This window comes from Bufo bufo, chromosome 9 (genome assembly GCF_905171765.1).
Source record: "Bufo bufo chromosome 9, aBufBuf1.1, whole genome shotgun sequence".
Lineage (NCBI taxonomy): Eukaryota > Metazoa > Chordata > Amphibia > Anura > Bufonidae > Bufo > Bufo bufo.
This window is the reverse complement of record NC_053397.1, coordinates 200,779,939-200,792,151: the sequence shown is the minus strand read 5'-3', so window position 1 is coordinate 200,792,151 and position 12,213 is coordinate 200,779,939. Positions and strand designations below refer to the sequence as shown.

General features: G+C 40.8%; 1 protein-coding gene across 1 annotated transcript in view; it reads right to left on the bottom strand.

The window, feature by feature from the left end:
* The window catches only part of AGBL4 (AGBL carboxypeptidase 4), a 1,824,141-nt gene extending 1,812,545 nt beyond the window's left edge, over window positions 1–11,596 (bottom strand). The window contains exons 1-2 of the mRNA XM_040408812.1: window positions 11,428–11,596; window positions 5,889–6,011 (exon numbers count right to left, since the gene is read on the bottom strand). Coding sequence (XP_040264746.1) covers window positions 5,889–6,011; window positions 11,428–11,596 — 292 coding nt within the window. The remainder of the gene's footprint in view (window positions 1–5,888; window positions 6,012–11,427) is intronic.
* Between the last annotated feature and the right edge of the window lie 617 nt (window positions 11,597–12,213).

The following is a 12,213-nucleotide window of genomic DNA, read 5'->3' as shown; positions in this document are numbered from 1 at the left end:
TAAATATATATATATATATATATATATACACACAGTATATATATATATATATATATATATATATATACACACACACAGTATATATACATTCACCTAAAGAATTATTAGGAACACCATACTAATACGGTGTTGGACCCCCTTTTGCCTTCAGAACTGCCTTAATTCTACGTGGCATTGATTCAACAAGGTGCTGATAGCATTCTTTAGAAATGTTGGCCCATATTGATAGGATAACATCTTGCAGTTGATGGAGATTTGAGGGATGCACATCCAGGGCACGAAGCTCCCGTTCCACCACATCCCAAAAATGCTCTATTGGGTTGAGATCTGGTGACTGTGGGGGCCATTTTAGCACAGTGAACTCATTGTCATGTTCAAGAAACCAATTTGAAATGATTCGAGCTTTGTGACATGGTGCATTATCCTGCTGGAAGTAGCCATCAGAGGATGGATACATGTTCTCATTCTGTTTACGCCAAATTCGGACTCTACCATTTGAATGTCTCAACAGAAATCGAGACTCATCAGACCAGGCAATATTTTTCCAGTCTTCAACAGTCCAATTTTGGTGAGCTCGTGCAAATTGTAGCCTCTTTTTCCTATTTGTAGTGGAGATGAGTGGTACCCGGTGGGGTCTTCTGCTGTTGTAGCCCATCCGCCCAAGGTTGTGCGTGTTGTGGCTTCACAAATGCTTTGCTGCATACCTCGGTTGTAACGAGTGGTTATTTCAGTCAACGTTGCTCTTCTATCAGCTTGAATCAGTCGGCCCATTCTCCTCTGACCTCTAGCATCCACAAGGCATTTTTGCCCACAGGACTGCCGCATACTGGATGTTTTTCCCTTTTCACACCATTCTTTGTAAACCCTAGAAATGGTTCTGAGTGAAAATCCCTGTAACTGAGCAGATTGTGAAATACTCAGATCGGCCCGTCTGGCACCAACAACCATGCCACGCTCAAAATTGTTTAAATCACCTTTCTTTCCCATTCTGACATTCAGTCTGGAGTTCAGGAGATTGTCTTGACCAGGAGCACACCCCTAAAAGCATTGAAGCAACTGCCATGTGATTGGTTGACTAGATAATTGCATTAATGAGAAATAGAACAGGTGTTCCTAATAATTCTTTAGGTGAGTGTATATATATATTGAGCTTGAGAAAGGCTCACACATTGAGCCGAAACGTCGCTTGTCCCATATGGGTAATTAAAGATTTTTTCATCTTTTACTTGCTGCCCTTTATGTTATTTTTATCTATCTGGATTGGCTTATATCCACACTGGGCCAGCTGCACCCGTATTTGTTCCATTGACGGTACTGCCACTGAACTCTTTTGTCTCTTTATATATATATATATATATATATACACACACATATATACAAGCATGAATATAGTAATTTATTTTGCTCCATTACTAAATAAAATATACTTCTGTAGTTATCCCAGGATTCAAATCCACAAATCTCATGTATAGAAAACCAGAACCTTACCAGTGTACTACAGGGCACACTGCTATTCCAGGGAAGAGTTTCTCTAACTAAAACCATTAGTATTCCTGTACAATGCATTGGCATCTGCAAAAGCAGTTCTATGTATCAGGACATTTTAGTTAGAAAAATTCTATCAGCTGGTCACAATGTGCTCTGTAGCGAACTGGTAAGGCATCTAGTCTTGACACAAAACTCATGAGTTTAAGTCCTGGGGTAGCAGCAAAAGTCAGATTTATTTACTAATCACACAAATGTAATAGAGGAAAATAAATGACATAAAGCTATAGAGCTAAAATGTGTTAATTATTTAGCTCCATAAAATTTTTGCGATTGCCATATAAATTAGACTTTTGCAGTTACCCGAGTGTCCTAGTGTACAGAACTATATGTGTAAATACTAGTGCTTTGTACATGAATACTAGTAAAGGTTTTTAGTTAGAGAAATTCCATCATCCTAAAACTGTCAAGCCTGTGGCTCAGGTAGTGAGGCTTTTGTCTCTGATACAGAAGATCCCTGGTTCGAGTCCCGCCAATGACAATTTGGAAAAAAGGGAAATAAACGTTTTTAAATACAAGGTGGTGTTTTCAATCACTTATAATGCTCAAGACCCTAGTTTATACGGGGAAATTACTTTTATTTTAACCCCTTCCCAATCTCTGCTATACATGTATAGTCTATGGCAGCAGCGATAAGATGATCGCATGTTACAGTCCCCTAGGGAGACTTAAAATAAGTGAAAAGAAATGAAAAAAAGTTTTTAAAACTATTAAAAAAATAGAAATATTCTAATCAGCCTCTTTCCCCATATTAATAACAAAAATAAAAAATAAAGATCATTGTCATTGTTGAGCACAAAATGCCCGTAATATTCAAATATAAACGTATTTATTCCGTACAGTGAACACCATAATGGAAAAAATTATCTAAACTGTGGATTTGCCGTTTTTTTGTTGCTTCATCTCCATAAAAAATTATCAAAAAGGCATATTCCAACATGGCTCATGAATGCCCTGCAAAAACCACGCCTACTTGGCTTGGCCACACTTTCTGCCAGTTTGGCTCCAACTACAACATTGGGCCACTTCTACGTTTTTTTCCAGGGCCACTTTGAGCTCCCAGTCTGCCCTTGCACACCTTCCTTCAATGATCACAAGTCCTCCAGACCCTGAGGCGGCAGAGCAGCCCCAGAGCATGATACTCCCTCCAACATGCTTCATAGCTGGGATGACGTTGTGGTGTTCTTTTTCCTTCCAAAAACAGGCTCGTGGAAGGACATGACAAAGGAAGCCATTGCTGTTTCAAAAACATTGCAGCTCGTCTCTAGTTTGCCAAAGACCACTTGGCCGTTCCACAATTCTATGAACAGATGATGCAAAAGTGGAACTTTTTAGCCCAAAGTAAAACGAGGACTGTACACCAACACTAAGCCTCATCCAAACTGTGAGGCATAGCGGGACTTGCATCACTAATTACATGCCATTTGGAATCAATGCAGAAACCTTTTTGTTGTAACCGTAGCTTTGCCCTAACGTGGTCCTTTAATGAAAACTGGGCTGTCAGACCAGCTGTGAGCACCAATCATTGCAAAGAAATTTCCAGAGGACAGTGACTGGCTGCAGCAGTCAAGAGAAGACAAAGTCTTGACCACAGCACTTTTCCCTTTCAGAGGCTATCGTGGGTGTGCATCACCTGGGTTGGTCTCCCTCCACCAGAAGGCTTGTTTTATAACCTTGTATCATGTATAGTAGGAGACAGCACGCCAGAAGGTTTGTATAATTGCTTCTTTTATTTAGTTAGTTTTCAACACCAGTGGTATAAAGTACACTTCAGTGCAATATAATCATCAGCGCAACGTTTCGGGCCCTTTTAATAGGTGCCCTTTTTCAAGCTGTTCCGATGCTCGGCCATGTGCGTATGTGGCTGGCTGCAGCAGTCAAGAGCCATATACCTGTATGTCACTGCCACAGTCTGTACAGGACATGCAGGGAATGGCACTGGAGAAAGAAGTGAGTATAACTTTTATTTTGTTTGAGATTTTTCATCATCTGGGACAACCCCTTTAAGCTCAATCTCACTTACCAGGCTAAATGAAACAGTCAGCAGGTGCTAGTACCCCATGAACTGCGTCCGTTGACACGTCCAAATTTGATAGTTATTGTAAAATGGAATATCTAAAGGGAACTCGTGTAATCTCCCATCACGTATCATTCTCAAAAGAGATATCCAAGTATGCCCTATCCAATGGATTCACAAATTTTTATCACAGAGGTTTATGTCAATTTTACTGAGAGTGGCACTGAGAATTTAATCTTACATGGTGCTTGTTCTCTACCAGGCCATAATTTTAACTCGCATCTAGCTCTGCCGATTGGTGCCCATTGGAATGGTTGTCTCCACAAATACTAGTGTGGTATCTACAGTCAGGTCCATAAATATTGGGACATCAACACAATTCTAACATTTTTAGCTATATACACCACCACCACAATGGATTTGAAATGAAACGAACAAGATGTGCTTTACCTGCAGACTGTCAGCTTTAATTTGAGGGTATTTACATCCAAAGCAGGTGAACGGTGTAGGAATTACAACAGTTTGCATATGTGCCTCCCACTTGTTAAGTGACAAAGTAATGGAACAGAATAATAATCATAAATCAAACTTTCACTTTTTAATACTTGGTTGCAAATCCTTTGCAGTCAATTACAGCCTGAAGTCTGGAACGCATAGACATCACCAGATGTTGGGTTTCATCCCTGGTGATGCTCTGCCAGGCCTCTACTGCAACTGTCTTCAGTTCCTGCTTGTTCTTGGGGCATTTTCCCTTCAGTTTTGTCTTCAGCAAGTGAAATGCATGCTCAATCGGATTCAGGTCAGGTGATTGACTTGGTGAATGACTTGGCCATTCCACTTCTTTCCCTTTGGTTGCTTTTGCAGTATGCTTTGGGTAATTTTTCCATCTGCACTGTGAAGCGCCGTCCAATGAGTTCTGAAGCATTTGGCTGAATATGAGCAGATAATATTGCCTGAAACACTTCAGAATTCATCCTGCTGCTTTTGTCAGCAGTCACATCATCAATAAATACAAGAGAACCAGTTCCATTGGCAGCCATACATGCCCACGCCATGACACTACCACCACCATGCTTCACTGATGAGGTGGTATGCTTAGGATCATGAGCAGTTCCTTTCCTTCGCCATACTCTTCTCTTCCCATCACTCTGGTACAAGTTGATCTTGGTCTCATCTGTCCATAGGATGTTGTTCCAGAACTGTGAAGGCTTTTTTAGATGTCGTTTGGCAAACTGTAATCTGGCCTTCCTGTTTTTGAGGCTCACCAATGGTTTACATCTTGTGGTGAACCCTCTGTATTCACTCTGGTGAAGTCTTCTCTTGATTTGTTGACTTTGACGCCTAATGTTTTTGCCATCTCTCTGATGGGTTTGTTTTGTTTTTACAGCCTAATGATGGCTTGCTTTACTGATAGTGACAGCTCCTTGGATCTCATCTTGAGAGTTGACAGCAACAGATACCAAATGCAAATAGCAGACTTGAAAAGAACTGTGCACCTTTCTATCTGCTCATTGTAATTGGGATAATGAGGGAATAACACACACCTGGCCATGGAACAGCTGAGAAGCCAATTGTCCCATTACTTTTGGTCCCTTAGCAAGTGGGAGGCACATATGCAAACTGTTGTAATTCCTACACCGTTCACCTGATTTGGATGTAAATACCCTCAAATTAAAGCTGACAGTCTGCAGGTAAAGCACATCTTGTTAGTTTCATTTCAAATACATTGTGGTGGTGTATAGAGCCAAAAATGTTAGAATTGTGTTGATGTCCCAATATTTATGGACCTGACTGTATATAGGCATGCATTTTTATTATCTTCCCACATTTTAGCTAACTGTATGTCAAACAGGGCTTAGCCTTGCTACATAAGGGGGTAACAGTATTATAAATGGCACATGGTAGGCAGGAGACCCTGTTGTAGATTTTGCTTTGCGACCTGGGAGCTTCAACTTATGCGCCTGCTGTCAACGTTTTTGAGAACATCCAATGGACATGATTTATCACTAGAAAATCTTCCTGTGCTTTGCCTATACAGCCAGAGAGCAGCATTAATTTTTCCAAAGCTGACCTCTGATTGGTTGTACGGAGACGGAACACCGTACAGCATTAAACCCCAACAAACCGCAACAGACTTAACCCCAACAGACCCCAGTCAACAGGGTCTATATGGCACCATGTAGATCCATCTAACAATGTGAATGGACCTAGCAGAGCTTTGATATAGCCTTTCTGCCTAGAGCTTAGTACATGATGTCAATCTTTTAATATAATCCCAAGATTGGGCAGCCTGAGTTGATACGGTTAATACATTTATCACACTTACCACTTTCAAAGCAGGCATCAAATATTAAGTGCCCCTTTTTCGGTTGTCCATTAAATCCAGGAGGTGAAACAATGAGTTTGCTCACATTCCGGGACATGGACGATTCATTTCCAATTCCATTACCTGTAATAAACAAACAACGTATGAATAAATCAATTTTTAGGATTTTTTTCTATTAGTGTACAACCATCGTAAAATTGACAAAGTAATATCAGCTTTACTACAACTAAACAATGTTTGTCAAACTGGACTGGCTTTACTATATAAAGAGGAAGGATGGATATTTATCAAAATTTATTAAAAAATAAATTCCCATATTCACCGCAAATCTGTGTTTTAGAATTACAACTGGAAATCTGATAAAAGCATCAGCCAGAAGCATACTGCCCAGGCACAATGATACACCAGGCAGTAACAGTTCCACAGTCAATGCAGGGTTAATATTTTCCATTGTTTTTGGGCTTTAAAAAGATACACTACTCACAAAAAGTTTGGGATATTTAGCTTTTGAGTGAAATTTATGGAAAACGTTAGAGTGATATTATATCATGAAAGTCAGGCATTTAAGTAGAAGCAGCAATGGTGATTTCCTTATCTCAAACAATTTATTGAAACAAAAAGCCAACCCCAGTGGTGGGTCTACCCCCACAAAAATGTCAATGTCTCAAAAACTTGTCATGTGGCCTTGAGCATCAATTACAGCTTGACAACAACGTCTCATGCTGTTCACAAGTCGACTTATTGAGGCATGGCATCTCACTCTTCCTGAAGGGCATCCCTCAGGTCATTGAGGTTCTGGGATACAGAGTTACAGACCTCTACAGGTTTTCAATAGGATTCAGGTCTGGAGAAAGTGCATGCCACTTGACTGGATTAATGATAATATTCAAGTAGTATGGGCTTATCACTGGACCATTCACAAAGTGTAGGGCAGTTCTGTATTGACTAGACACACCTGACCACACTGTAACACCACCACCACCAAAGGCTCGTCTGATGACAACAGTGTCCGATGCCGTCTCCTTGACGTCTCCAACATTGTTGGCAGCCATCATTTCTGCTGATTTGACTTTCATCAGTGAACCACGCTGAGGCTCCCCTCGTCCAGCGTAAATGCTCTCTGGCCCATGCCAGATGATGATGCCTCTGCCTGGTGGTGTGGTCAGGTACCCTTGCAGGTCGTCTATCACGCAGACCATGCTGATGCAAATGGTTTCGAATGGTCTGACGTGATACTTAGGTGCCTCTCACCTCCTTTAAATGTGCCTGGAGTTGTCTGGCATTCATCATTCGGTTCCACAGGGCATTATTATGAAGTGGTCATCAGTGTGGGATGTGGCCAGAGGACATCCACTTCTATGCCACTCTGTGACTCCAGTCTCTGTATCTCTGTTGCAACCTGCTTATGACACTCTGTGACACTATAAGCTCAGTGGCCACTTCCGTCTGAGAACATCCTGCTTGAAGCCTCGCAATGGCGAGGTACTGGTGATCAATTGTTAGGTTGTTGTCTCGGTCTCAGCATGATGAGTAGGACTGTTTAAATACCAGTTCTAATTGGACCAGGAAATTTATTGGGCATTTCATGGATCAAACACCTGTTGTGAATTTTGCCATTAAGCTCTTTGTTAGGGAACAGCAAGTTGTGCAAAAAGTACTGAAACATTGAACAGTTGGACATGTGCATTCAGAAGTTTGGAGAGTGCATTTTAGGTTCATCCTGAAATTTCACCCACAATCCCTAACTTTTTGTGAGTAGTGTATAATCAGAAAAAAATAATGTTTTGCTCAAATTGAGGCCCCATTCCCACAGTTCCAGGTCTTTGTGATGCCAAATTGTACCTCTCTATATCTATGCTCCTGATTTCATACCGAGCCATACAGAGTATTTCTCTGCCTACAATATTGTAGAGGTTTTCTACCCTTGATACACTGCAGAATGACAGGGCAATTCGAATGCCTCCCTACAGGCTGCTTGGCCAGACACCCAGAAAGTGGATGCACAAATGGTTGAAAAATGGCCATGAAAATCTGACAGTGCCCCTATTTGTGTACGTGGCCTTAAATGGGCCGACACAGCAGGAAATTACAGGAACAAACCATTTGTTCCCGACAATTGCCTGCTCGTTACAGGAGGTGAAAGCACTAAAGCTAAGGTGATCACTCGTCCACATACACATTCATTGTTCCTGGGTAGAACATCACCGTTTAGACGGCACGGTCTGCTCCCAGAAACAATGATTTAGGGGACCACACCAGCAACACTTTCACCCGATGAACAACTGTTTGCTCATTCATGGGGTGATCAGGGGTAAGTTTACACAGGGCAATTATGGGGAAGGAGCATACCTAAGAATGGTGCTTTCTGATAATTGCCGCAATCACTAGCCTTTTACTATATCTTTTTGGAGGAACTGTAGTACAAACAAAAACAGAGCACAATAACAGTCAGTTCTCATACCATTGACTTGTGATCACTTTTACACCGCCTGACCATGTCAATCAAAGTGCAGATGGTGCAGCAGTTGCAGAGAGTGCGGAGGCTCTAGGAGTAATGGCAACGCCCCCGTTGCTCCTAGAGGCTCATTTGCATTTATTAAAGCATCATTTTTATTATGATTATTATTTATTTTAAAGCGCCATTAATTCCATGGAGCTGTACATACAGCTGGGGTTACATAGTAATCAAAAAGTAAACAAGACACTATTAACAGACTGGTACGGAGGGGTACAGCAATGCGGGCACATAGGAACATGGGACCAACACAGATGCCTTCATCTGCCAAGCGCACATGGAACAGGTCAGCCAGTCTGACAGATGCCCCTTTAAAGAGGATTTCTGGAGATTTATTTTTATTTAAAGAGGACCAAAATGGGTTTAAAAAAAAAAAAAACAAGTTCACTTCACTATTCCCTTACTTTTAACCCATTCTGGCACCTACAAAAATCAGTTTATCAGTCTTCTGACATGAGAGCAACCGATATGTACAGAGAGGTAGGGCGCTCACCCTCGCACCTACTATACCCATGGGCGAACGGAGGAAAGGTGAGTATTAAAACTCTCCAGTGCTACAAAGAGCTCATGCAGTATAATAAGTGACGGCCCAGTCACTTTAATAAACCAAATGATGCTTTTGCTATAATTTACCTTTGTGACAGACACAGATACAAACACCTCCAGGTCCTTTTCGACTCCAGACATTCTGCTAGTTAGTCATTAACGATTGCGCATGATAACAACTTTCGTCTGCATATATTACACTTAGGTCTCCGATATTCAGGCACAAATGTTAAAAGCCTGCGGTGAATTTGAAGAGGGGACGCTCCCTTCAAAAATTTAATCGTAATAGTCAAGGATTTTTAATAGAATGCTCCGGCAGAATATGTCAGTTTACATGACAAGCTGTCACTTATAAGTATTCGTATTATTAAGGTGCCAAATACATTCACATTTTATATTCATCTTTTAGTCACATAAATAGTGAAGTTTTGACATGCTTAAATCAAAACTTCAAGCAATGTGGAATTAAATTATATTAATATTCCTTGTAAATCTGTGTTTACTCCACATCGCCTGCCAATATGTTTACAATATTGCTTCGTCAGTCGTGCTGCTCGCTCGGATTTTTACAGTAATTGTAGTCTAGGAAGGATTCATTATACGAATTAATACCACTGAGGATGAGGTTTATGAGTCAGCGGAGAGTAAGCAGTCGGGGTATAATATTTCAGAGAAAATTATATAGTACAGTAACCGACACAAGGGATACAAGAAAACACAAAAAATGACAGCATAAACAAGTATTTTCACAACTGAGATAATCGGAAAAAAAGTTCTTCTTGAAGGGGATGTCCATTTTTTACTACCTTAAAGGGAATGTGTCATCAGAAAATGACCTTCTGTTTAAATCACGTTTTTTAGTGATGTTATTTCTAATTTTCCATGTCAATATCTATATTTAAACAAAAAATCCCCTGCAGTTTTTGCACTGGTCACTAAGGCTACTTTCACACTTGCGGCAGAGGAATCCGGTAGGCAGTTCCGTCGCTATGGAAAAAAAATGCCGGATCCAGCATTCAGGCAAGTCTTAAGTTTTTTTTGGGCCGGAGATAAAACTGTAGCATGCTGCGGTTTTATCTTTTGCCTGATCAGTCAAAAAGACTGAACTGAAGACATCCTGATGCATCCTGAACGGATTGCTCTCCATTCAGAATGCATGGGGATATAACTAATCAGTTCTTTTCCGGTATAGAGCACCTAGGACGGAACTCAATGCCGGAAAAGAAAAACGCTAGAGTGAAAGTACCCTAAGGATACTTTTACACTAGCGTTGTTTGAATCCGGCGGGCAATTCCGTTGCCGGAACTGCCCGCCGGATCCAGAAAAAACGTGTGAAAACTGATTACATTTGATTCCTGATCAGGATTATGATCACAATGAAAAAATGCATTGGAAAAAACGGATCAGCCATTTATGGACTTTAACTTTTTTTCACATTTTTAGGGTTTAACATGCAAAAGCCGGATCCGGTTTGAAGGAACACACGGCGCAAGTCAATGGGAAAAATGCCGGATCCAGCGTTCAGTCGAAGTGTTCCGGATTTTTGGCCGGAGGTAAAAATACAACATGCTACGGTTTTCTGAAAAGCCTGATTAGTAATAAAGACTGAACTGGATGCATCCTGATGGATCCTGAACGGATTACTCTCTATTCAGAATGCATGGGGATAAAACTGATCAGTTCTTTTACGGATTTGAGCCCCTAGGACGGAACTCGGCGCCGGAAAAGAAAAACGCTAGTGTAAAAGTTCCCTAAGCCTAATAATTGGCGTCACTTATTGGTCTGTACAGATCTCTTTACTGCAGTTATCTGCTTATCTGTGATTCAAAGCCTGCCTATAATGATATCACCTCTGTGTATAGATAAGACAGAATCACATCTTCTCTATTCTTTCCTTGTACAATGACCTCTGCACAGGTCACAGAGCATGCCTAGAAGACTCTCACATAGAAGTCAATCAGGTCCCCTCCTGACTATTGTGTCTATGGCCCATGGGGCCGCTATAAAGCAATTTTTTTAATGCTTTGTGAATGCTGTTAAGAACAGCTCAGGCAAGATGGCCTAATAATGTTCAGAAAAGAGAATAAATAAATCTGCAAATCAGATTAGAAAAAGAGCCGCTATCTGGTTTTAACTGGTAGAAAAAAATTTGGTGATATATTTTTTTTCATTCGGTAGTTGGATGGACAAGAGTTACGTAGATCGTTGTTTCTCAAAGTTACAAAGCCGATTGACATCCATAGGGGGAAAATATCTGGAAAAAAAATCATAAAATGTGTGAAAAAAAAAAGGTACCAAAAAGTGCTAAAAAAAATGTCTGTCCTGAGGAACGGAAAATGAAAGGGTGATGTGAACCCAGCCTAATATACCATTATAGCAACACCAAACAATACCCATATGTGAGCACATACCAGTACAACACTACACCCCTACAGTCTCCGCATAGCAGTGCCCTAATGTTTTTCCTTGGCTCACTACCTGCTTGAGCTTTCCTGCCTTTGCCTCCACGTTTTGTTCTTTGGGCAGTTCTGACTCCCATGTCTGGAAGCCACTGGTGGAAATCGTCCCCTTGAGGCAGGTCATGTGAAGATAAGTTGTTCTTATTAGGACCATTGTTCTTATTAGACAAAGGAGTTGTCCTTTCCATACTTCTCTAATTGCATGAAATGAAAAATGCTGTATAGCCACTGAGCTATTTAGTAAAATCTATTTTGTATAGCACCCCCTGCTGTTTTTTCTTTTTCTAAGTTTTCTGTCCACCTCACTGAGGTGGACACACATGCTCAGTTCCATCCTTCAACTGCAACCAGCTGCAGCAAAAAGGACACTCCCCCAGCGAACTAGATCTAGCAGAGCAATTGGCACAGTGAATGTGGAGATCTCCGGATCTATGTGAGGTACAGGGCTGGTTCTAGCTTTGTAGTTTGTAGTTTATATGATGTCTGATTTTCATTCTTTACATGAATCGTGGCATTACCCCTTGGTTCACAAAAATAGGAGGTAAATGACAAACTGATCTCTGCTACATCTGTAACACAGTACTGCAAGTAATGAGCGCGATTTCGAGCCTCACACTGACCAGCCTCAATAAGCTGGAGCCGCTTTTTGTTAATAAGGCCTAAAAATTTTCAGTGGTAAAAGTTCAGCTTTTATTCACACTGGGTGGCGGCGTTATGAATGCAAAATCCCTTAAAATGGCTCAAAATTCTTAAGTGACTTTTTACATGCATTAATAAATGGTGGAAAAAATTACAAAGTTTAAAT